We start from the raw sequence: 25,844 nt of genomic DNA, 5'->3' as shown, positions 1-25,844 counted from the left end.
GCCAGGGACAGGCTCAGGTGGGGCTGCAGGGTTAGCTAGCTGCCAGAAGAGGGGCAAAGCGTGCAGGCTTCTGAGGGCAGGGCTCCTGGCGTCTCCCTGCGTGTGTGCACGGGGTCAAGCCTGTCTTCCCGGGGCTCCGGCGGCAGTCGAGGAACACCAGCCATGCTGCGGAGAGGGCGAGCCCAGGACCACCCATGCTGGCATCCTCAGGGCCCCGGAATGCTCCTCACTAGCCGTGCCTGTGAGGTCAGCACCCCTGACTCCCACTCAACTGCCCGGCTGACAACCCAGAGCACCCGCGACCCCCCATTACTGAGGGAAGCACCCAGGCAGGGCCTGTCCCAGCGGCCTTGACACCCTCAGAGCCCACAGGACAGTAAGGGCAGAGGGTGCAGGCGGGGCGGGACGCACAAGGGGGCCTCTGGCACATTCTGGTTCCACCTGCTGGGCAGGGCTATGCTGCAACACAGGTGCTCATCGTCATTCCGGCTGGAGTGCAGTGGTGTGATCTCGGCTCACTGCAACCTCTGCCTCCCGGGTTCAAGCAATTCTCCTGCCTCAGCCTCCCCAGTTGCTAGGACTACAGATGCCCACCACCATGCTCGCTAATTTTTTTTAGCAGAGATGAGGTTTTACCATGTTGGCCAGGCTGGTCTCGAACTTCTAACCTCAGGTTATCCACCTGCCTTGGCCTCCCAAAGTGCTGGGATTGCAGGCGTGAGCCACCGTGCCCAGCCTCTGGCTGCTGTTTAAACAGCACCCTAGGCCCGTCAGTGAGGTGGGAATCCACCCCAAGGCCAGGCCATGTCCCTGGGGATGGCAGGGTCACTCTCCCATTTCCAAGCTTGGACAACCCATGCAGTGGGATGTGTTTGGGGGTTCAGAAAAGACAAGCCAGAGGTCTGGGAGGTGTTTAATTCCACCTCGAACAACTTGGCAAGGTCAGCAGAGAAGCAAATGGATAAAAGTACTTCACAACAGCAGAAAAGTTCCATCAGGGGCACGTGATTCCCACAAAACCATGGCAATGTGTCCTACTCTCAGGAACCCACAATGGAGGGCAGCTCCGGAGGATTTTCCATGAGGCAGTACGAGGCCCGTACATGCAACGCTGCTGAGCCCCGCCTCAGGCGGTGGTACTGGCCGCCCCGAGTCCCCGAAAGAGCGACCAGCAGGGGGCCAAGGCCGACGCCCCTGACCCCCGCCTCCTCCGGGGTGTGCCCCACTGCTCCAGACAAGACAGACCCCAGCGTGCGGGCATGGGAAGTGGAGCTGCCAGGCCAGGGCCGGGTTTCCTGCTCTCGGAGTCGAGCAGAGGCAAGTGAAACAAAGGTCAGTGAACACCGAGGTCCAGAGCAGCCGCCGCCTCTGGCACCTCCCGAGTCCCAAGGGCCTGATACGAGAGTCCTTGCGGCTTCGTCCCGCACAGCGCCCTGCATCTGAGACAATCGTGTTCCGATCTCCTCTCCGGTGGCTGTCGTCGGCTGGGGAGGGCCTGGGGGAAGAGGGTCACAGCCCCTCAAAGCAAGGTCTCCAGCCAGGGCCAGATGCAGCCCAGCCAGTGAGGAGAAAGCAGCTCCCAGGCCACCGGGCCCTGGAACCCTGGACATGTCACCAGCACTGCTGTGTAGGCACAGCCTGGAGCATCCGCTGAGAATGGACAAGTCATCGTCTGTGGCTTTGCTCTTAACAGCACGTCTGACCCTGCTGGAGCCTGGCTGAGCCCCACGGAGTCACAGCCTTCAACAACCTGCAGCCCCGGCACCATGCTGTGGACCAGAGCCGACCTGGCAGCCACACCCCGGAAGCCGCTTCTCCAGACGGGAGCGCGGTTGGGTCTCCATACAAAGGCTGCGCTTCTGCCATGGCGGGCACAGGACAATGCGGTTTGTCACTCCACCCCAGGGCTCCCACAGTGACCCTGACTGCTGCGGCCACCCTGGGACCCCAGCATAGCCATCCGCGCCGATGACTGAGACCGCGGTGACTGGCCGTGCAGTGACGACACAGCGCAGGGAAATGCACTCAGGACAGGCCAGGCGGGCGGGGGAGGTGGAGGCGGTCTGGCCCATGGCAGCCAGGGCATGTGGCTGCACGCTGCCGTCCACTCACACACAGTGCGGGGCACAGAGGCCCCTGGAAAGGTGCGTGTCCCGCTCCTCTCCCTGCGGCCACAGCAAACACGACACAGAGCAGCGGCTCGTCTCTGCTCCCACCTCTAACGAAGACTGTTTCCTCACAGCTGCAGAGCACACTGAGTGGGAGAGCAAATTCTGGAACTGTCGCAGGCGGAAACCACACAAGGGGGAAACAGACAAAACAGCAAACCCAGAAGAACCATTCCCGCTTCCGAAGCTCCACGATCACGGCAGACGCTTCTTAAAACCTCCCGTTTAATATCAGATGCCACACACACGAGATCAATGTGCACGTCGGGAGAAACCACAGCACAGCCAGGAGTACTGGCGCACAGTGAATACGCTTCCGTCCTTTCAAAAGCCTTTCCCGAACGGTATCTTGTAAAAAATGCCAAAAATAAAATGAACAAAACTGCCAGGAAAAGAGAACTGGCTTTCAGTGTTAACGAAATGGATTTTCCAGAAGTATGGAAATCAGGACTGCCACGCAGGAGAAAGCACAGACAGGTCCAAACGCAAACGTGCCCCCTGAGTCCCCCATCTTCAGACACGCTCAAGCACACTGGAGGCGCTTCCACCGCCAGGCCCCGCTGACAGCACAGCCGGATGCTCCCTCACCAACGGCGCCGGTTCCGCTCTTCAAGGAGCTGGTTGTCAAATATTTCTTTTTCCCTTCAGAAAACAAGAGTCTTCATTTTAGTAATTAATCATTGTGTGTTAAAGAATATGAGAGAGAGGACTGGGTGTGGTCGCTCACGCCTCTAATCCCAGCACTTTGGGAGGCCGAGGCAGGCGGATCACAAGGTCAGGAGATCAGGACCATCCTGGCTAACACGGTGAAACCCTGTCTCTACAAAAAATACCAAAAACAACAACAACAAAAAAAAACAACAACAACACAACAGCCGGGCGTGGTGGCGCATGTCTGTAATCCCAGCTACTTAGGAGGCTGAGGTAGGAGAATCGCTTGAACCCGGGAGGTGGTGCTTGCAGTGAGCCAAGATCACACCATTGTACTCCAGCCTGGGCGACAGAGCTAAATTCTGTCTCGAAAAAAAAAAAAAAAAAAAGAGTATGACAGAGAGTCCAGGCACGTTGGCTCACGCCTGTAATCCCAGCACTTTGGGAGGCCGAGGTGGGTGGATCACGAGATCAGGAGTTCAAGACCAGCCTGGCCAAGATGGTGAAATGCTGTCTCTACTAAAAATAACAAAAATTAGCCAGGCGTGGTGGTGGGCACCTGCAATCCTAGCCACTCGGGAGGTTGAGTCAGAAGAATCGCTTGAACCAAGGCACGGTGGGGGGGTTGCAGGGGTTGCAGTGAGCCAAGATTGTGCCACTGCACTCCAGCCTGGGTGACAGAGCAAGACTCTGTCTCAAACAAAAAAAAAGAAATATATATGTGTGTGTGTGTATGTCTACATATACATATAATATATAAAATTATATATTTTATATATAATATATAATAAAAGTATACATACTTTATATATTATATAAAATATGTTTTATATATATTATATATAAAATTATACATTTTATATATAATATATAAAATTGTACGTTTTATATATTATATAAAATTGTACGTTTTATATATAATATATAATTATATATTATGTAATATATAAAATTGCTATATATTATATATAATTGTATATATAATATATAAAATTATATATAATATATAAAATTATACATTTTATATATTATATAAAATTATATATAATATATGCAATTATATATTTTATATATAATATATAAATTATATAATTATATATATAAATTATATATTTTATATATTATATAAAAAATTATATATATTATATATTATATATAAAAATATATATTATATATTATATATAAAATTATATATTTTATATAATATATATTATATATATGGCTATATATATTTTATATATATAATATATATTATATATATATGAGAGGGCAGTTGTTTGATGGGGACAGAGCTGCAGTTTGGAAAGATGAAGTTCGGAGATGAGCAGCGGTGCCGGCTGCATAGCACTGTGAAAGTGCTCACCGCCATCGAACCATACACTTAAGAAGGTTAGGATGGTAACTTTTACACGATGTGTAATTTTTTTTTTTTTTGAAACGGAGTCTCACTCTGTCACCAGGCTGGAATGCAGTAGCACAATCTCAGCTCACTGCAACCTCCACCTCCCGGGTTCAAGCGATTCCCCCACCTCAGCCTGCCGAGTAGCTGGGACTGACTACAGGCGCGTGCCACCATGCTTGGTTTTTTTTTGTTTTTTTTTTTTTTTTTAAGTAGAGATGGGGTTTCACCATGGTGGCCAGGATGGTCTCGAACTCCTGACCTCGTGATCCACCTGCCTCGGCCTCCCAAAGTGCTGGGATTATGGGCGTGAGCAACCGCACCAGGCCTTAACAATGTTTTAAAATAATATTTATTTTTAGAGACAGGGTGTTGCTCTGTCACCCAGACTAGGGTGCAGTGGCATAATGATGGCTCACTACAGCCTCAAACTCCTGGGCTCAAGGGATCCTCCCACCTTAGCCTCTCAAAGTGCTGGGATTACAGGCATGAGCCACTGTGACTGACTAAAAATAATTTTTTACGAAAGAGTATGAGATGCCAAATTGTCCTAAGTGACCTCACTGTAAAGGAAAATTATAACAATTGCTTAGCTAGCAACCCCTCTCAGCAATAGGGCTACCCTGGATCAAGAGAGATCAACAACGGCTGCTGGCTCTGATGTGCGCCCCAGCAGACCTGGAAATAGGGGAGAGCACACCGGCCGCAGCACCAGAGAAAGGCAGACCTGAGGAGGACAGCCTTGGGAAGAGTGCAGAGAGGCTCATGGTGCAACTCTAAAAGAACAAGAGGGCCTGGGAAACGCCGTGCGGGGGGGAGACTGGGTCCCAGGACGCCCAGTGTGTGACCCGAGGCTCCACCGAGGCCAAAGATCAAGTGCGATGCTGCTCACTGACTTGTTATTTTGAGCATGTCCCTGGCGTGATGAAATCACGGCCTGTGTGCTCAGCCCAAGTAACTTCTCCATCAGCACCAGCACCATTCTCACAGGTCACGGGAGGCTTTCATGGCAACTGGAAGCTGTGATGAACTCCTAACGGGTTTTGATGTCGGCAACCCAGACTCAAAAAAAAAAATCAGGAGGATGAAAGATTTCCACAGATGGGCGTGGAGCGGTGAAGAGGCTTCTGAGACGGAGGGAGAGGACAAACCAGCAGGCTGGGGCCAGGTGTCCTGGCTCCGACCTTACCCCCTCCCCGGACCTCACTTATTCTTACGGCAAGCATGACGGGGGAACCATGAAGATCCAGCAGGAAAACACCCAGTTTCTGTATCCAAAGGCCTTTCCTGTTTTGGTAAGCCAGCTGGGCCAACACTCCCTAAACAAGGCCAAATTCCACCTTTGTGCAGCTCTGCGGGGGTGGCCTGCCAATGCCACCGAGGCCCCACACCTCCTCCCTGGCCTCTCCAGGGGCCCCTCCTGCCCTGCCCAGGGAGGACATGGGGCTGGTGAGGGAGTTCAGTGTCTTCACCAGGAGTCTCCTGTGACTGTGGGCCCGGGAGACGTCGGTGGCTGCGCAAGCCACCCTGGCCGGAGACCCTGTCCTTGACTCTAGTTGAGTCTTCAGCCTGTCACTGCCCCGTGGGCCCCGCCTGGCTCCCAGCAAGGCCTGGCCGCGTGCCCAGAGACAGGATTAGGCGCTCTGGGGGCCAAACATCCAAGGGCGGCTAAGCACACGGATGTGAGAGAAACATCTTGATCACAGCATTCTTCTGGCTGCTGGAAAGCACCGGGCCGTGCTGCTGCTTAATCTTGCTGTATTTCTCACACAGCCATGGGGCTGTGGAAAGAGGGGAGGAAAGTGCAAAAAGCAAACATCAGCCCCTGCAAAAAGAGATTAAGAACAGACACGGCCCAGGCACGCGCCCGTGGCCCCGCGCTGCCCACAGCGACCAGCTGGGAGACCCGGGCACAGCCTTCCTGGGGGGCAGGAGTGACCCACAGGGTGAGTTCAGCGTATGTGATCAGCTCACCACCCAGCACCTGGGCCACCTCATGAGGGAGAGGGGCTGCGGCAGCCTGGAGTCAAACTGCCTGTGGGTGTGGAAATAGAAACTGCAAGGCAGAGACGCAAGTGGCTGGAGATAGCGCCGGGAGCGGCCTACCGGTAGCTCAGCGAAGGCCCCTTGATGTACTTCTCCTCAGCCGTCTTGTAGTCCACCTCGTCCACCGCAGAGATCGCACAGATGATGGCCTGTGAGAGGGCACGGGGCTCAATAGCAGCAGGCACTGCCCAACTGGCCCCAAGTGGCCTGCGGTTAAGAAGGCCGCAGGGAGCCTGGGTCACCAGGTTCCAGCCTCCAGACATGGTCTAGCTCATGGTTCAGAAGGTGCAAACCTAGTCCATGAATCCCTGCTTGTAATGATGTTTCTTAATTAAATCAGTATTATCTTTCAGACTAGACACAGTAGCTCAGATCACTAAAAGCAGAGAATAAAAGGCAAGACCCAAACCCACAAGAGCATTTCTCAAAAATTTTAAGTTTTTTTTTTGGTGGTGGTTTTTTCTGGTACAGAGTCTCGCCCTGTCGCCCAGGCTGGAGTGCAATGGCATAATCTCAGCTCACTGCAACCTCTGCCTCCCGGGTTCAAGTGATTCTCCTGCCTCAGCCTCCCGAGTAGCTGGGATTATAGGTACGCGCCACCACGCCCAGCTAATTTTTGTATTTTTAGTAGAAACGGGGTTTCACCATGTTGGCCAGGCTGGTCTCAAGCTCCTGGCCTCATGATCCACCTGCCTCGGCCTCCCAAAGTGCTGGAATTACCGATGCGAGCCACCACACCCGGCCTTAAGTTTATTGTTATAAAAAAAAAAAAAAAAAAGAGTATCCTGAATACACAATACATACCTGACATTAAGAAATCATCCCTATTTTTTACTTTTGTGATTATGGTAAACACATTTTTAACAGAGTCCATTTGGTTCAGAGCAGAGTCTCTCCCACTCGGCCCTGTGGACGTCGGGGCCAGACTGTTCTCTGAGGTGGGGCTGTCCTAGGCGCTGCAGGGTGCTGAGCAGCGTCCCTGCCCCAACCCACTCCATGCCAGAAGCACCCTTAGCTGTGACAAGCACAAATGTCCCCAGACACTGCCAGTGTCCCCCAGGGGGCAGAATCACCCTCCTTTTAGAGACACACACTAAAGTATTTATGGGCTTAAAAAAAAACTGTGGCCGGGAGCGGTGGCTCACGCCTGTAATCCCAGCACTTTGGGAGGCCGAGGTGGGCGGATCACGAGGTCAGGAGATCAAGACCATCCTGGCCAACATGGTGAAACCCCGTCTCTACTAAAAATACAAAAAATTAGCCGGGCGTCGTGGCGGGCGCCTGTAGTCCCAGCTACTTGGAAGGCTACAAGAGAATGGTGTGAACCTGGCAGGCAGAGCTTGCAGTGAGCCGAGATTGCGCCACTGCACTCCAACCTGGGTGACAGAGCGAGACTCCAACTCAAAAAAAAAAAAAAAAGCTTGAGGGTTTTTATGCTCCAAAAAATAATTCCAGGCAGGTTATGGGCACATTAGATAGAGTTCATTATACTATTTTCTTTTTGGGTCTATTTGAAAATTCCCATAGTTATAAAGTTAAATAGTTTTGAGTATGTTTTTTTCCCACAGATGTACACATATGCCCAGCAATGTCCTCTCTGAAATTTCAGATACAAACTTCAAAATCATCTGTATTTGCTCCTCACCAAGCCCCACACCCGCGGCTGAAGTTCGAAATCACAGACAGTCTAATTTGTGTGTTTAACTTACCACGGGTTTATCAGAGTATGAGGCGCATTATCCACTTACAGTTTTTCAACTTACAGTGGGTTTATCTGGGTACTAAATGCGATTCTGACTTGGGAATTTCCAACTCGCAGTGGGTTTCCCAGGACTGACCCACCGAGGCTGGGGAGCATCTGTGCGCCCGCAGTGGGGAGGGAGTTCGCACCCCCTGGTGCTGACAGCTTCTAAGCAGCTCCATCTCTGCACAGGGGTCAAGTAAGCGGCTCCGTCTCCGCACAGGGTCAAGCGCACGCACTCGCATTTCCCAGCACTGACAGGATGTAAACACAGGAGGCCTCCACGCTCCGTTGGCCGCCGAACGGCCAGGGAGCAGGGGCGAGGACCGTGGCAGCCTCCTCGTGCAGAGTTGCAAAATCCCAGCGCAGGCCCCTCCCTGCCCACGTGACACACCGGTCCGCGGCGGCTCACCTCGGGCAGAAGCACGTCCAGAATGAACCGGATCCGGTCGCCGTTGGTGCGCTGGAGCACCTTGGCACCCACCTCCTGGTAGACGCCCTGCAGGTACTTCACCACCACGTCCAGCTGCCCCTCATCCTCCAGGTAGGTCTCCACACAGGTCACGTACTGGCTGGAGCTCAGGAAGGTCTGCAGCCAGCGAGATGGCTTCCTGCTCTTTAGGATGGCCCGCAGGTGGCTCTCCGCGCCCTTGGCCTTCACAATGTACTCCACCAGCTTCTGGTTGGCCCGGTCCCGGGCAGCCCGCGAGCGGTCGGGGAGCATTTTCCGGCAGGGCTGCCTCTGCCCCAGGGGGCACCCCACCACGGGCTCCTCGGGGCTCCCCTTGCTCAGTTGAGGAAACTTGGTCCCCAAGACGTCCTGCTGGATGGATTTTCGGACAGGATAGCCTGCAAAAGAAGCACCTGTCGTGGGACCAGCGCGTGGGCTGTCTTCCTCGGGCGGCTGTGGGTCAGGGCCGATGGGAGGCTGCGACATGGCAGGGGTGGGGGCAGACCCTAGCGCTCGAGCTCCATGTTAGCACGGGAGTGGAGCATTCAAGCTCCTAAAGACACTTCCTCTGCTGGGACCCCCGGCCTTTCCCCCCTCACTGGGCCCTGCAGCCAGGTTTAACCCTTAGAGCAGAGAAAAGCGCCTGCCCGTGCAGCACTGCCCAAGCAGAATCAATTCAGCCACGTCCACTCCTCCACCAACCAGGAGGCATGGAAAACTCCACTACTGTCGATAAAGGAAAATGCTGGATCGACAGTGAAGTGGTGGCCAAACATCCCGGTGTTCGTGACACGTTCTCTTTTTGAGACCAGGTCTTGCTCTGTCACCCAGGCTGGAGTGCAGCGGTGCAACCACATAGGTCACCACAGCATGGCGGAACTCTCGGGCTCAAGCCATTCTCCCGCCTCTGCCTCCCGAGTAGCTGGGGCTGCAGGCATGCAAGCCACACGACCAGCTCATTTTTTTCTATTTTTCTGTAGAGATGGGGTCTTGCTCTGTTGATCAAGCTAGTCTTGAACTCCTGGCCTCAAGCAATCCTCTCGCTTCAGCCTCCCAAAGTGCTGGGATTACAGGTGTGAGCCTCTGCACCTGGCCTACATTCTTCACAATATCTAATGTGTGCAGCCACCAGCCACAGCAGGGACACGCTGGATGTGGCCCATGGGATGAGGGCCCCAGGGCAGGCTGGGGAAGCTGTGCCAGTGGACACCAGCAGCCCCAGGTCCCAGGGAGCCTCGGGGTCACATCAAAACCTCATAGAGGTTGAACAATGCTGTGTGGCTGCGGACAGTGCCTTGACCCCAACGTCCCCTTCCACAGCTTCAGACATACAAGATTGTTTTTCCAAAGGGCTAAAAGGCAGACCACATTTTCCAAGATGTGCCTGTAGACTTACTTATATCAGCCGCGTAATATTCCAGGAAAGAGCCAGCAAAAGACCCGCAGCCTGCAGGGGGTGGAGGGGAGAGAGCACTGTGTAGACCTAAGAGGAGTCCCAGGAAGTGTGTTCCAGGGGCTGGCCCGGCGTCTCTGTTTAGGAAATAATCAGGCCAGGCCAGAACCCCAGCCCACCCACAGGGAATGCCCCAGGCCCACGGAAATATGCCCCGCCTCCAGGCAGCTCCGGCCCAGCCCGTCCGAGGGCTCTTCAGAGGCTGGATGCCTGCTGCCCGGCTCCACCCCTCCCCAGCACCCCACGTACCTAACCGGACCCTGTAGTCGGTGATGAGGGAGACACACCAGCCGATGGCCTGGTTGAAGTCCTCCCTGGCTTGATTCTACAATGAGATCCGGGCAGCAGGCGTCAGTGGGAGGTAGTGCCAAGCACCCTGGGTTCAGAAGCCACGCAGAGCCCAGGGACCAGCCAGGTGTCCAGGCTGCTCACGCTCCAGCCCGCACCTCCGACCCTCCCTGACAAAGGGGGCTCTGGCAGACGTCTCGCACAGGGACCCTCTGGTAAATGGGAAACGCCCCAGGCACAGGTCTGGGCCCCGAGCTGCCCAAATGGTGGGCACTGGGGACCCGATGGCTTGGGCTGATCTGAACGCAGGTGGGCACCGGGGACCTGATGGCTTGGGCTGATCTGAACGCATCGACGGTGCAAACACCTCCCCTGTGGCCACTGTGCCACATGACAGGACATCAAGTCCTGGAAATAAGCTGCTCTAACAGCCGTTTTTGTTGGGAGCTATTGTCTGCAGCCAGGCTAGGCCAGCACCTGGGCTGCTCTAACAGCACCTGGGCTGGCAGCAGGGTTGGTCCCCAGAAAAGGACACAGCCGTCCCAAAGATGCCACAAAGCCACGACCATCACACAATGACCCAGGGAAGACTCTGGAGCCGAGGGCCCCTAAGGGCACGGGGGCGCCCCATAAGCACATCCCAGGGCCGGGTGGACGCCGCTCTCTGCCTGCCCAGCAGCCCCCGCACTTTCCTAAAGCACAGCTTCCCCAATATCATCCCTCAGAAGCCACGGTGACTACCACTGAATCAAGTGGGCTTCGGGACCACCACACACCTGACTCACAAGCAGATGTGAGCGCACTCTTAGGAAGAAGAAGCGGGCACCCTGTGCTCTCAGAACCCAGGGTTTTTGATATAAACAGCAGCCCTTCTGCGTTTAAGGCACAGAACTTTCTGCTCTTCTCCTCACCCCACACCTTCATCCATTTTTAGAAAGTAACTCGGTTCCAGCCGGGCGCAGTGGCTCACACCTGTAATCCCAGCACTTTGAGAGGCTGAGGCAGGCGGATCATGAGGTCAGGAGTTCGAGACCAACCTGGCCAATATGATGAAACCCCGTCTCTACTAAAAATACAAAAATTAGCCGGGTGTGCTGGTGCACGCCTGTAGTCCCAGCTACTCGGAAGGCTGAGGCAGCAGAATCGCATGAACCCAGGAGGTGGAGGTTGCAGTGAGCTGAGATCACACCGCTGCACTCCAGCCTGGGCAACAGAGTGAGACTCTGTCTCAAAAAAAACAAAAGAAAGTAACTCAGATCCCTGAGAGTGGAAAAGACACCACCACGTTTTCTTTTTTTTCCAGAGAAGTAAAAATAACTGCACTGAGTTGACGTGTTGGTGCTGGCAGTCGCTACAACAAAATGAGTATTTCCAGAGGGGAAATAGACATTTCTGAGTTAGACAAATCCCTTGCAGTTCATCAACAGCACATGATGAAAGCTGGCTGCAGATCCAGGGAGCAGGAAGCCACTCTGCAGCAAGACGTCTGCCACGTGGTATCGGCCAGGCTCACTGCAGCACTTGAGGGCCCACAGGGCTCCCGACGCTGAGCTAGGGACGCCCCCGGCCGCAAGGGGCTGGCTACCGAGGCCCCCGTGCCATGGGGTGGACTGAGACAGTCAGCCAGGGAAGGCAGTGGCCTTGCACAGGGGCTCTCTGCTGCAGCCTTGCCTGGTGGCCCTGGGTAAACTGTCCTCGCCGGAGCCCCAGCTTCCTTACCCGTAAAGCGGGGAAATGGGGCCGCAACTTCCCAGGACAGTTGTGAGAATTCAGCGCAGTGACTGAGCCCACGATCTAACTCTTAACGGCCAGAGCGCAGCCTGGCTCTGCTACTTCCCACAATCATTCACACGCGTACACCGCAGCCATGGATTTCAAGAGCTACACACAGAGGACACATTTACTAATCACAGAGTAAACCATTTAAAGCAAGCACAAAACATCATCCACCTACCAGAAGCGTCTGTTTCTCTTTACAATCAAAGTGCTTTAAACTTTTAAGAGACACTGTGAAACTTGAAGAAGAGAGAGGGAAAAGTTAACATGAATGAACTTCCTCTAATAAGCTAAAAACCTTTCCCTGTCTCTGATTAAGATTAGTGGAGGCCGCTGGAGGCCTCACCAGCCCCAGCTTATTTATGGAAGGTGACTGTTTCCCCAGCTGCCAAGAAGCTCCCAACGCACCATGGTGGGTCCAGTGACTTCAGCAACACTGACTGGGCCCCGCCAGGACAGGCCGACCTTGGGGCCTGGGTCTCCACTCCACCTCCCACCCTTCGGGGGCAGCACAGAAGTACCAGATGACACCGGTTCTGCGCGTTCGACTTGGGGATATGCAATGCGATGGTTTTAAAGGCTGCTTTCAGCCGGCTGATCCATCCACGTGTGCTTTCATCCCATGACTAAGGAACGACCAGGTAACCCAGGGGCAAACTCAGGTGGACGCAGGGATGCTGTCTGCACACCTGCGTGGACATTTTGCTGGTTTGTGGGAAACAGGGCCCCAGTGAGTGTCTGGTTGGGCTGCCTTTCAAAGCCAGCAAATCAAGTTGTGAAAACTGGGGTGTTTGGCCAAACCCTTCACACACAGCCTCTGTTTGACTCACCCATCCCAGTGAGTGAGAGGTCACAAAAAGGGTACACCTCCAGTGAGACCCCACTAGCCCTGCCCGGGCCTGGACTCCTGCCGGGGTCTCCCCTCTGTCCCTCCATCCCCACGCCGGCTCTGACTCTGAGAGCGGCCAGCCTGCCCCCTCAGGCCCATTCACAGAAACCAAGAACAGCGGGTTACCCTTTCATTTTCGGGTTCATGTGTCCTTCGATGTATAGCACACTTGCTTTCTTATCTCTCTGCCTGACGCTTTTGACCTGTTCACAAATCCAAGAAAATAAAATGTCAAAACGAAAGAGATCGTGGATTTTAAATATTTTTTTGTGACATCACATGATACATCTAACAGGTGCTGACCCCAGCTCTGGGGGTGACCCCAGCGAAGTCTCCCGCAAGGAGGCGCTGAGAAACGGCCCCATGCTCTGCCACACGCATCACTTGAACGCTTTCCCATCTGAGCGGAATCAGCCAGTTTTGTTTGGGTTTTTTAATAAAAAGAACCACAGCTACCACTGCCAGCTGCCTCTTTAAATAAGCGTCCTGAGATTCTCCAGCGGCTCAGCAGGGCAGGTTTGTCCTCCTAATGCTCTGGGTGAGTGGAGGAAGTGCAGAAAGGCTCGGGAACAAGCCCAGGCCACACGGGGAGGGGCAGGGACTACAGGGCGCTGCCACCTCCCCACAGCCTCCCCAGTCCTGGCCTCCCAGGGCCACCGTGAGAAGGCAGTGAGGAGCGCTGGCGACCAGCGCCTCCAATGGCCCTTCCGCCCTGCGCTCTCAGGGAGGCTGCCTGCTCTTATGACCCAGGAACCTGTCACATCAGTGACCTGTTAACCCAGCAGGGACCCCAGAAACTGATGAAAACAAGGGAAAGACTACCAAGGTGCGGGAGAGGAAACCAGTGCCAAGGGAGGGCGGAGGGTCCAGAAGCCCGGCCTCCATCACTGCCGGCCAGTAGGCGACACAAGGAGCCCAGCTAGGCCATAAACGTGTTGAACCTCCCCAGCAAACACCACACAGATTCAATCCCCGGTTTCCCGGAACCATAATCAGTCACATGCAAGGAGCCTGGGTGACTCGAGTGAGGTCAGTCATTAGAGCAACAAAGGCGTCTCTGGATTACTGCAGGGCTAATGCCTTTTGGCATTTGTGTCTTAGGAGGATAAAGGGAAAAAAGGGGTAAAATATGAAGGACAGGTGAAGGCCAGGACAGCACCTGTGCCCAGGACAACAATCAAACTAATGACCTGCAACTTCCAGGCCTGCAGAGACAGAAGCAGGGAATCTGCCCCGGCTTGAACTCATCACCCACACCGGGAACTTGGACAGGATTTCGAATTCCTGTTTGTACACATGCAACCAACCCCACCACAAAATCCAAATTAATGAGTTCTCATGGGGGAAAATGGGGTGAAATGCACAATATTTAAAATGAGCGAATCACAATTCTTTTTTTTCCTTTTTCTTTCCCCCGGAGACGGAGTCTCACTCTGTCACCCAGGCTGGAGTACAATAGCACAGTCTTGGCTCACTGCAACCTCCACCTGTCGGGTTCAAGCAATTCTCCTGCCTCAGCCTCCCGAGTAGCTGGGATTACAGGCGCACGCCACCATGCCCGGCTAATTTTTTGTATTTTTAGTAGAGTCAGGGTTTCACCATGTTGGCCAGGCTGGTCTCGAACTCCTGACCTCAGGTGATCCACCCACCTCGGCCTCCCAAAGTGCTGGGATTACAGGCGTGAACCACTGCACCCGGCCGCAAATATTTTTTTCGAGCAGGTCTTTCTAAGCCTGCTTGGTGAAAATGTGGCCTATCAACTTAACACCATTGTGCCTTAATTTAGGTACAGGCATCTCCTGAAGTCTTTTCTAAAAACCCACCAACTTTTCCCAGGAAAAACAAAACAATGAAAACATTTATCCTGATCAAATTATCAAGAACTAAAGATGGATGGAATAAAAATTCATGAAATTTAAGTAACTACATCTTAGAAGACGGAGGAAGCTGTTCTTACCACTGCTGGCCAGAAGGGGTATTTTTTATATTTATGCCAGACTAGCATTCCTACTTCAAACGAACGTGGTTCTAGAATTAAAGAAAAAAGAAAAACAAAAAAAAAGAATAGACAAGTCAAATCCGTATCAAGCACCAGGTGTAACAGCCTGAGAAAACACAGCACGATATTGTTAAAACCTGACTTTGTGTCATTCGCTTAAAAGATCAGGAGAATCTGAAAGGCAGATTCACATACCCCACACTACTTGAGTCTAACCACCAATGATGAGACAGTGAAACCAGTAGCTGAGTAGGGTGCTGCACTGGGTTCCCAGCTGCGACAAACGCACCCTTGGGATGGGAGGGGTGCCATGAGGGGCGGCTGGGGCTCTGTCCTATGTGTGCGCGACTTTCATAACTCTAAACCCCGCGGGAAGACATTTTTAAAGAGTGTGTGGCACAAAACAGAGGTGAGGTAATGGCACGCGGAGAAGACCCAAACACAAGGACTGAGATTCTAAAGAGGATTCTGGGAAACTACAGTCAAAAATGGGAAAATTATTTAAATCATAACTAGAAACTATTTATGAATGAAATATTTTCAATGCCAAAAAACAAGTGAATTATTTAAAATTTTAAAACTAAAGTATTAGAAAAACTACTGGAAACAGTCTGTCGTTAGACACACAAAGCCTGTGTCTGACCGCACTGTGGAAGGAAGGAAGTGCCGTGGTCCATAAACACAGATCAAAACCTAAAGGCCTATGAAGTAACCAACGCGACCAGAGAAAAAGGGAGGCCCACTGGGGTGAGTGTCTGCTGTGAACATGGCACAGCGTCGTTTCCCCAGTGAGGGGCATTTAGTCTTCAAGAGAAACTTCCAGGCCCACGTGGACAAACAATCAATTCAGAGGCTGGTCAGGGAACCCTCAGAAAGACGCCCAGCCTGACAAGTAGAAAACAAAACCAAACGGGAGCAAAACCCAGCTCCCACTGCAGGCAGGAGAAGCCAGGCAGCACCAGCCTCTGTATGTCCCGGTGACCCGACCCCAGTGGGGCAGCGTGGTCGGAAAGGGCCCTTCCCGAGGACACTGTGCTCTTCGTGTGTGCGAACGGATCCTGCAGAAATGATTTCCTGGAAGTCCCCAATGGGTGCCCCACAGCACCTGCGGTCCTGGGACCATCCAGACAGGTGCCCAATGGGTGGGGCAGGGTTTGGTGAGTGGTGACTGCTCACCCCAGAGGAAAAGGATCAGAAGAGCATGTGGAAAACTGTTAAAAAGTCTGACCATTAGCATTAGGCAAAAAAAAGGGAAAATGTGAGACTGTAATGAAGCCCTTTCAATGATGGAAAAGCACTCAAACAGTGTGGACAAAAAAAGAACGACATAACAAGGCCACCGGCACGCAAGTGTGCGTGGAATGGTGCTCCCGAGGCTGCACACGCACCAGCTTCCTGGCCGGGGACATCCTGCGCCTTACGGATGCTGCCAGTGGGGAAGCCCGGGTGAGAAGCCCCCTCACCTCCCTTTACTATTTTTGCAACATCCTGTGAATCTATAATTATTCTGAAACTAGAAGGTTAAAGAAAAGAAAAACAAGACTTGGTTAAGAGAAATGGTTCACGGGCGAGTCTCAAGTGGGGCTGGTTCTTGGGACTTGGTTTGCAAAGCCGACTTTCTGTTCGCGGCTGGCTCAGATCTTTGGGTCTCTCATTTCTAGTCCCTTCCACGTAGATGCTCAGGGGCACCTAAAGGCAGGTTTTCCTCTAGTGCAAGCAGCTACTTACAGGAGGGGCGCGGGAGTAGTTCACCCTTGGGCTGAAGACCCTGCCTCCCTGGACAGCTCCCCAAACGCCATCACCAACGGAAGCCGCGAGACAGTACGTGGCCACACCCGAGCAATGGCGACGCAGCCCCTCGGCTCACTGGGCCATCCCTCACTCCCCGCGAGGGGACAGGAGGACAAGAGCTTGAGGTAAGTGACAGGAGTAATGCTCTAACAGGGAGGGCTGGGCCGTCTCTTCCCAGGAGTCTCTCGTCCCTTTGTGTAGGTTATTCTTAAGATAGAGGACTGAAAACGTGACACTTCTGAAGGTCCCTTCCAGGTCTCGGTTCAGCGGGAGAGAAATGAACTCGCAGGAGACCTTTCGTGGAGAATGTGGGGCCCGGTCTCGGAGCCCCGCCGCCACTGCCTCTGAGCGCACCGTTAGGACTGCCGGCGCCCCCTGGTCGTTTCTTACCGTGGTATAAAAGGACTCTTGGTGGCTCCTCGTCCTCCTCGTCTTCCTCCAGGATAGAACGCATGGAATTAGACCCCGTGGACTCTTCGGAAGACTGGCACTCTGCCAATAATGTGATATTAGACTTTCATGGTCATTGCATTGTCTTGATGACTCATCCCGAGAAAACATTTCATGACACATGACCATCGATGCATAAAGAAAAGGTTCCATGCTATACACAACTCCACACTGCCAAATTCAAACAGAGTGCGCTTCTAATAAACTACATTTTAAAGAAAAACGCAAGAGGGAAGGAGGGAAGGAGGGAGGGAGAGAGGCCTGCGGTGAAGGGAAGGCGGGCCGTAAGCAGCAGCCACCTCGGCCACAGAAGCTGCGCGCACTCTGGGTGGGAATCCCTTTTGTCCCGGCCTGGCTGCCCCTTCACATCTGAAGCAATCAGTGGATATGCAGGGAGGGGGCCAGGACAAGAGCTGACTATAGAACAGGGTAGGGGTGCGGATACACAGGGAGGGGGCCGGGACGGGAGCTGACTATGGAACAGGACAGGGGTGCGGATACGCAGGGAGGGGGCCGGGACAGGAGCTGACTATGGAACAGGGTAGGGGTGCGGTCACTTTGTCTTCAGAGCGTGGCAACCTCAGTTCCCTGCCGCTTCCAACGTGCTAAGGAGATGATGACCTCAGGAAAGAAGTTCAGAGTACAGACTGAAATATCTGCGCGGTAAGTTTGTAGCAAGTAGATTTCCAGACATTTGATCATGTGGTAATTAAGATTTCTCAACTAGCATTTAAAAAATAAAGGATGCTACAGTGTTAAAAGGAAAAAAGTCACAGTGCTTGCCTGCAACCACACAAAAATATATCTGCACAGGAATTCTTTAAAAAGTCAGTCTTTTGAGTGAGTGAATCACTTTTGAGATTCCTGCCCAATTTAATAGGAATGCGTTACTGCTTCCGTAAAAGAGTTAATCCTCGGGGTGCAGCCGCAGCTGCGGCCTCAGCACAGCCACAATGCTCCCAGCCGCGCCGCAGACAATCGTGGCCCGCCGCCCCTCTACGGGCTCCCCACTCACTCAACTCCCTTCCCTTCTAAACAAAAATAAGAAGACAAATATTTAGAAGTTGAAGCAATTATAGCCCAGTGGGGAGACAAACAAAAAGGAATGAGGAAGTCTCTGCTCTAAGTCTGTTTTGGCAACGATCTCATTAAAATCTGGTCAAAAACACCCACGTGCCTGGCTCCCAGTCTGGCTGCGGAAGAGCAGGACTCCACCCTCTGCGCTCTCCTCCTCCACGAGAAACTTTTACCTTTCTCCAGCTTCTGGGAATCCGGGCAAGGAAGACATCTGGTTGCATCCGCAGAGGCGTGGGAGGGAGGCGGGCCGAGCCTGGCGGTGCTGCGCAGGGTCATAGACTCTCTGGGCCCTGGCCCCGGCCCGGGGGATGGTGCGGCCCCTGCTGCCATGGGCTCCAGCTGCACGGCAGGCGGCCTCTGGCTGCCATCCAGGCGCGGCCTCTTTTTCGCAGGGCATTCTCCAGGCTCTGAGCAGGCCGAGGGCTCAGGGGCTGGGGGCGCAGTGAGGCTGCCCAACGGCAGACCGGGGTCGTGTCCCTCAGCGTTGGCACAGGGATCGTCCTCCCTGACCCCGGAGGGCAAGGACGGGGCTGCCCAGCTGCCTCCTTTGCTCCCCATGTCTCTCTCTGTGTCGTCCTCTGAAAGGGAAGATCCATTCGGGCACAAGCTAGCCTTCTGCGCTGAGTTTCTTCCCCTCTTACTTGCAAGAGTCCAATTTTTGTGGTGGATTCTGGACCCACTCTCATCCTGGGCACCACCTCCAGCTGGGAGGACCAATGGGCCTCTTGGGTTTTCACTTTTCCTGAGCCCCTTCTTGTGGTCCACTTTGCACTCGGGGTCCTTTTCACAAGTGAACGAACTTGACAGGCTTTGTTGCACACATGGCCTCCTCCTGTGAGGTCTGGAACTGCCCAACACGTCTCCGCGGGGAAGAGATGAGGAGTTCGAATCACAGGGCGAGGAGACGTGCTCCGTGGGCTTCCCTCGCAGAGACCGGTCGGCTCTACCTGTCCCTGCAGAGCTTTCTTGACTCCAAATCGAGCCCTCGCTCAGAACGTCCAGAGCCACGCGCAGCGACCGTCTGTAGGCCAGTTCTTCCAGGGGTGCCGCAGGAACCTCATTCTGTGAGGCTGCAAGGACCGAACACACACAATGCCGGTTACGTTCACTGCACAGGCACTGCGGTCACGGCATCGCTTTAGAAGCCCGCTAGTCTCATTCTGACGGCTAGTTTCATACCTAAATCACTGAAGGGGAGGACTAACATTTCTCACCTACATTTTCCCAAAAAGGAGACGAGGCTACAGAACGACAGCTATTCATTCCGGGATTCGAGGCTTCATTTTTTTAAAAACCAAATTTACTGACCTTAACCTGATTGGCTAAAAAGATAAATTCCTCCAAGTTACAAAACAATACCGTGAGCAAAATGTATTCAAATGTTTTGCAAATCCTCTCTCAGCCTTACAATTTCAAATTCAATCAGGGTCAATAAAAACCAATGCCAACTAAATAAAGAACTCTGATGGCAACGTATTCTTGGTTGGTGCGGGGGTCGGTGGTAGCAAGGAATAGGAGATTTAAAAGACTCATTGTGGGCTGGTAAATTTTCAATACTTCTTTGCAAGGGCATTTCAAAGCCAGCAAAGAGCATCGTGGGCCTCTGGTTTCCAGCCCAACCTCCCTGCTGCAGCACTTTTATTTATTCATTCCAACATATAGATACGGCGCTATTTATTTGAACAAGATGATGGATGTAATATCACAACTCAGCGGGCATAATGCCTCAATCAGAACAGTATTCTCCCCTTTGAATGTTAAAGGCACCCACAAACAACCAGCCCCCCAACACAATCTGCGCCAACAAGGACGACGCCATCCAAGATGATGGTCAGCCCTGCCTAAGTTATGCAGAGATGGATCCTGCTTTAAACAAGAGCTGTTTTTCGGAAGACACAGGAAAATAGACCTGATTTTATAAACATCATTGGAAGGAATTCCGGTCCATCTTTTCACAAGAGAAACAATTATTTGCAAATGGGATAAACAGTTCCACTTTGAGAAGGAAGGCTGGCAGGTTTGGGTTTGCACAACTGTGGCTAGGGGGCAGGCAGTCACCAGTGCTCCTCACTTGTCATGTGTGTGCATGACCAGTCCCCGGCTGGGCTCAGGCAAAGCTTTTCTCACCCACAGTGTGCAAAGGAGGTGGGTGCTAAACTGAAGGCCTGGGAGAAAGCGCACCCGGATGGATGGGAAGCCGAGAGCTCCACTTCCGACCTGCCTCGTGCCCCCCATGACAGTGCCTCAAACAATGGGTGCCACCAACCCCGGTGCCAGGCCACCCGTTCTCTCCCTTGGGCTCTGCTCTGGAATTTTAAACACACAACCAACTGCTTCTCAAACCTTGGGCTGAGACCAGACTGGCCAGGCAGCGACAGTACCACAGGAAGTCTTACTACAGGAAGAGGAAAGGAAAAAGGAGGGCCTCCCCCCTTATGGCAGCAAAGTCCTTCCTCGTCTTGTGTACTGGAGGCCACGGGGGTACGAGATGACCTTGATGCTCACCACTGACCATTCTGGGCGTCAAGAATAGGAGTGGTTCTAGGGGCAAATTCTGGAAAGGTTTAAGAAAGCAGATCCATTTTTCCTTCTCCTTCAGCTCAGGGGATTCGCGTTCCCTTGTATGAAGAAAAACATGGTGAACAGGGTGAATTTTTACCCAGAAAGCTGAGCCTTCACATTCTCCCAAATGACCTCTTATTTTATGAAAACCTAGTGGCCACTTAAAAATACGCTCTTACCTAACGAGGAAGCAATGGCTTCAATTTGAGACTTCTCTAGGATCTCAACTTCAGTGCTTTTCACCTTAATTCTGCAGAGACAAAATCGACGTTACACACCACCAGCCAACGCCGCCAAGACATTTTCAAACATGTTTTCCTTTAGATAACAAAAGAATTATTTTCATTTTCCTCCTCAACCTTCCACTTAAACCAAAAGTCACAGCCAACTAGGAATTCATCTGCCTGAGGTTACAGGCAGCAAGAACCCTGGTGAATGGTTTTTTTTTTTTTTCCTTTTAAGACAGAAAAGGTTGGCTGGATTTAAAAGTAAAAATGAATTCAAATTGTGACTTTTATGAAGCAAATCCTACTTTCAACTGCACAAATAACTCCTTTGTTAGATTTTCAGAGTAGATGGTAATGTCACTAAAAGCTGTTTACAGCCCAGCAGGTGTGTTTTGGTTTAAAAGGATGTGCTTTCCTTTTAAACTCGAGTATTCAATTACCTTCCCAGCCGCAGGGAAAGTGTGAGCTAGGGACCAAGCGAGCTTCGGAGGCAGCTCTGAAGATGCAGGCAGGAGGGAGTGGGGCAGGTGGAGCTCCACAAGGAAGAGCAACAGGGGAGCCAATGCCTTGGACTACGCGGGATCAGTCTCCTTGCTCTCTTCAGAACTGGGAATTCTCACGACAGATGCACCCTCGCCACAATCACGCAGGACTGACCGGGGCGTCGGAATCGCCGTCATTCTAGATGATCTACACCTTCCCAGTGCCAGACGCGCCCTCGCCACAATCACGCAGGACTGACTGGGGCGTCGGAATTGCTGTCATTCTAGACAATCTACACCTTCCCAGTGCCAGACACTCACGGAACAGAACAATGTGCCGCCTGGTCATCAGTTATTTGCCTTTTGAACGTTAAACACTAGTTTAGAGTGACAGGTTCAAAAACCAAATATTTCAAAATTGATGGGCCTGTCACAGATGTTTCTGAAAAAAGACACACAGATCTCTGGGAAGGAAATATCCCTATTTTCCTGGCATGGCACTGATTAAGAAACAGTCAAAAAAAAAAAAAAAAAAAAAGGAAATATCCCTATTTTAACCACAAATAGGGTCTACCCTGAGTATAATCTACATGTATTCAGTGTTTGTACCAATCTCTCCATAGATCTCACAGAATGCCTCATTTGGATCTTCAGCTTCCAAACTGACATAAAATCAAACTAGTTGCTTTCTCATGAGGTTATTATGAGCATTAATGGATTACACAAATGGTGAATAAGCCCATTAAGAGTGGGCTTCAACTGTTTTGGGGGAGTAGGGGATTGAAGTATCAGAAATCTACACAGGAAAAAACAGTAGTAAAACAACACAACACTTAACTTTTCCTCTAGGGAGAGGATTTGCACAGCTAGAAAATATTCCTTTCTTCTCTTATTTTTTGTTGAAGTCGCGGTTCGGGCCAAAACCTACATTTAAAACAAAAGAAAATCCTTGTTATTACAACAGCTGACAGTGAGAAACAGTGGCAAACTTTAGCACAAATGCAGCAGGTAATCCTGAAGGCCTATAACCATGGGATTTCAGATATTTGGTCCAATCCCCATTGTTTCACAGATGGGGAAACTGAGGCATGAGAGGCCAGTGGCAGACAAAGACAAGGACCCGGGCTTTTGCATTGCAGCTGAGCACTGTCTACTGAATTGCTGGAAAGCATTCCCTTAACACGACCATAATTTACTATCACAGGGATGCTTGCCAGATCTTTCCTGGAGTTACAGCCTTACATGCCTTTTTATAGCTGATTCTTTTTTTTTTTTTTTTTTTTTTAGTGTGAAAAAAAAAGACATTTCTGGAAGTGTAACCTTGGAAGCACTAGACCAAAACCCCATTAAATGGGGAACGAGAATCAGTGCCAACCGTTCTGGCTCAATTATTTCACTGAAGCAAATCCTAGGTATCTCCTGATAAAGATTTTACTTGTCACCCGAAAGTCATTTCTAATTCCTGAAATTACAGAATAATGGCTGTCACCTTTGCAGGCCATAATCGCTTTTCCCATCGGCAGAGGACATACTTGGCATCCGCCATCATTTACACTCATGTGGCAAGTGGCAATGATTTGGCACAACGTACTCCCAGGTCTGACGCCAATGTGTCCTGGAACGAAATTTGCACGGTGGTTTATACAACTGTTTGCTGGCGATGTTAACGCAGACACGGCCCTCAGGGGCAAAGGTTAGCTCGACTTAGCCTCAAGTAGATGGTTTAATTCCACAATCTTGCATTGAGATGCTCAATGCCAAAAAGCAGACTGACAAACAGAAACGACGAGGCTCGGTATCCAGGGAGGCGCCTGCATTTTTTCATAAATAAAATACAGCACAGTCCCTCCCAAAGGTTCTGTCTAGATTAGTTTTAAAAGGCTCCTGAATAAATCATCTCCGTGCGGAAGACCTGCCTCCGACCTCGGCAGGAGAGGCATTTTACACAATCAAAGCTCACAACCCTCCCCAATTTGGGGAGTTAACAGTTGACCACAGCACACACACACAAATAAGAGCGGAAAAACGACTGCTCTTTTGGCTGCCATGTCCCTGAAAGAACGGGGACAGCTGCAGACCGTTCATAGCATCAATGGGAAGGACTGGCTTGGCTGTTGACAGAAATGAAAAGGCGGTTTGGGGGTGGGGGTGGAATTTAGCAACAACGGAGGGGGGCGTCCCCGCAGCAGGGAAGAGGAGGTTCCCGGCAGAGGTAGGGGTGGCGTTTCCAGCAAGAGAGGGGATCACAGCAGCAGCAGAAGTAGGGGTCCAGGCAGCAGGGACAAGATTTCATGGCGGAGGAAGGGTTGCGGCTTGCAGGAACGGGGGATTCAGGCAACAGAGAAGGGGGTCACAGCAGAAGCGGGGGGGCTCAGGGAGCAAGAATGAGGGCTCACGGAGGAGGTGGAGCGGAGGGTCCAGGTGGCAGGGATGGGGGATTTCACGGTTGGGGGGGGAATCCAGGGAAGCAGATGGGGGTCCAGGCAAGAGATGGGGTTCACGGCAGACGTGAGGGGGATCCAGGGAAGGAGACAGGAGTCCAGGCAGCAAGGATCGGGGAGCGGCTCCACGCAAGAGATGGGGTCCGGGCAGTTGTGGAGGGGCCCACTGCGGCAGGGACGGGAAAAGGAGTCCAGGTAAAGTGAGGGGCCCACGGCGCCAGGGGCGGAAAAGGGGGTCCGGGCAGAGTGGGGGACTCATGTTGCCAGGGGCGGGAAAGGGGGTCCCGGCAGAGTGGGGGGCCCACGGCGGTAGGGACCGGGCGCTCCCGGAGGAGTCTCTAGGCCGGGGCCCCCCCTCCCCACAGGCCCGGCCTCCTTGCCTCAGCCCCGCCCGGCGGAACCGAGGGGACGCATCCCGCGGGCTCACCGGGCCCCCGGCTTTCCCCAGCGCGGCGCCCCAAGCCCGGGCAAGGAGGCCGCGGCGGCCCCAACAGCGGAGGACCCGCCCGCCAACCGCTGCCGTCCGCGCCGCCCGCGCTCACCGCCTCCGCCGCCGCCGCCGCCGCCGCCGCCGCCGCTCCCCGCGGGGCCGGGGGCGGGGTTTGCCTCGCGGCGGCGCCAAGCTCCGCCCCCTTCCGCCCGCTGCCCAATGGGACGCGCGCGCTCCCAAGGAGCGCCGGCCTCACCCTCTCCGGCGTCCACGGCCGCGCGCCGGCCCCGCCCCTTCCGCCACGCGTCTACCCCTTTTTCCCGCGAGTGCTGCCTGAGGAGACCGGTTGGCGGGGCATGTGTGGCCGCTCCCGGGCGCCGCCCTCCCGCGCTCCCGGCCCTTTGTCCTCCAGTCAGACCCCGGACACCGCCCTCGCGGGTCTCGGTGGGAAAACAGGCTCCCCCCGCCCGCGGCGATCCCTGAGAGAACCTTCCAGAACTTTCGAGAATCTTCCAGGTCCTGCGGCACCTCCCAGCCCGGGAGCTGCGCGCCACGGACCCAATTCCGGCTGATCCCAACCGATCCCAAAGCCAGGCATCCCCGCAAAGGCGTCATAAGCTTCTGAACGAGAGCAGGACCCACCTTGGGAGGGTCCCAAGACCCCCGGGGGCACCGGAAACAGCCGCGGGTGGCGGGAGCCCCGGAGCAGTCGCTCCATCAGTGTCAGGCCTTTCCCTGAGCGGTTTTTGATTTTTTTTCAGACGGAGTCCCGCTCTGTCACCCAGGCTGGAGCGCAGTGGCGCGAGCTCAGCTCACTGCAGCCTCCTCCTGCTGGGATTACAGGTGCGCGCCACCCCACCCGGCTAATTTTTGTATTTTTAGTAGTGAATACTAAATGTTGATCAGGCTGGTCTCAAGCTCCTGACCTCAGGTGATCCGCCTGCCTCGGCCTCCCAAAGTATTGGGATTACAGGCCTGAGCCACCTCGCCAGCCCCCACAGTTCTTTAAAAGCAAAGGAGGCCGAATTGGCATATCCTTTAAGCCCAAGGATTGGAGACCAGCCTGGGCAACATGGCGAGACCCCATCTCTATAAAAAAGATACAGGCTCACTCCTGTAATCCCAGCAGGAGGCCGAGGCGGGCAGATCACATGAGGTCAGGAGATCGAGACCAGCATTGCCAACATGGTGAAACCCCGTCTTTACTACAAATACAAAAATTAGCCGGGCGTGGTGGCGATGCCTGTAATCCCAGCTATTCAGGAGGCTGAGGCAGGAGAATCGCTTGAATCCGGGAGGCTGAACTTGCAGTAAGGGGAGATCGCGCCACTGCACTCCAGCCTGGGCAACAGAGTGGGACTTCGTCTCAAAAAAGGAAAAAATTAAAAGACTTATAGCAGCATTCGTCACGCACTGGCCCCGACTCCTCAAGGGGAAGGGGCGACAGCAAAGCTGGCTCTAACTTCTTTTTCCTTCTCACACTTGCGGGAATAGAAGGTTTGTGTCTTCGGTCGATCCCAGCA

At 53.0% G+C, this 25,844-nt stretch overlaps 1 protein-coding gene across 9 annotated transcripts; it reads right to left on the bottom strand.

Annotated features, from left to right (window-relative positions):
• Positions 1-901: 901 nt before the first annotated feature.
• On the bottom strand, positions 902-24,495 carry PWWP3A (PWWP domain containing 3A, DNA repair factor). Of its 9 annotated transcripts, XM_063599726.1 has the most exons (15): positions 24,319-24,456; positions 22,940-23,065; positions 22,289-22,374; positions 20,921-20,991; positions 18,353-19,249; positions 17,043-17,144; positions 14,820-14,890; positions 12,989-13,065; positions 12,152-12,212; positions 10,159-10,234; positions 9,853-9,903; positions 8,418-8,854; positions 6,325-6,413; positions 5,436-5,537; positions 902-2,810 (listed from the first exon to the last, which is right to left on the bottom strand). In XM_063599726.1, exons 2-15 carry the CDS (start codon positions 22,997-22,999, stop codon positions 2,753-2,755), a joined length of 2,238 nt encoding a protein of 745 aa, XP_063455796.1. In that variant the 5' UTR covers positions 23,000-23,065; positions 24,319-24,456; the 3' UTR covers positions 902-2,752. The 9 variants fall into 9 exon arrangements, 7 of the variants coding, with proteins under 7 accessions (XP_063455796.1, XP_034807715.2, XP_034807714.2 ...); XM_034951824.4 differs by lacking the exon at positions 5,436-5,537 and having other exon boundaries at positions 24,319-24,495; XM_034951823.4 differs by lacking the exon at positions 5,436-5,537 and having other exon boundaries at positions 24,434-24,495.
• Between the last annotated feature and the right edge of the window lie 1,349 nt (positions 24,496-25,844).

This window comes from Pan paniscus, chromosome 20 (assembly GCF_029289425.2).
Source record: "Pan paniscus chromosome 20, NHGRI_mPanPan1-v2.0_pri, whole genome shotgun sequence".
NCBI classification, from domain to species: Eukaryota; Metazoa; Chordata; class Mammalia; order Primates; family Hominidae; genus Pan; species Pan paniscus.
The sequence above is the reverse complement of the archived record's forward strand: the minus strand, read 5'-3'. Positions and strand labels throughout refer to the sequence as shown.

What these genes read in the sequence shown, in the direction of transcription:
- PWWP3A (XM_063599724.1), bottom strand. Translation starts at nt 22,999, where the DNA reads ATGATGGCGGATGCCAAGTATGTCCTCTGCCGATGGGAAAAGCGATTA. An exon ending in ACCCCTTCTGGCCAGCAGTG is followed by an intron (nt 13,066 to 14,819) that starts GTAAGAACAGCT and finishes ATTTGTGAACAG; the next exon opens with GTCAAAAGCGTCAGGCAGAG. An exon ending in CGACTACAGGGTCCGGTTAG is followed by an intron (nt 9,904 to 10,158) that starts GTACGTGGGGTG and finishes CACCCCCTGCAG; the next exon opens with GCTGCGGGTCTTTTGCTGGC.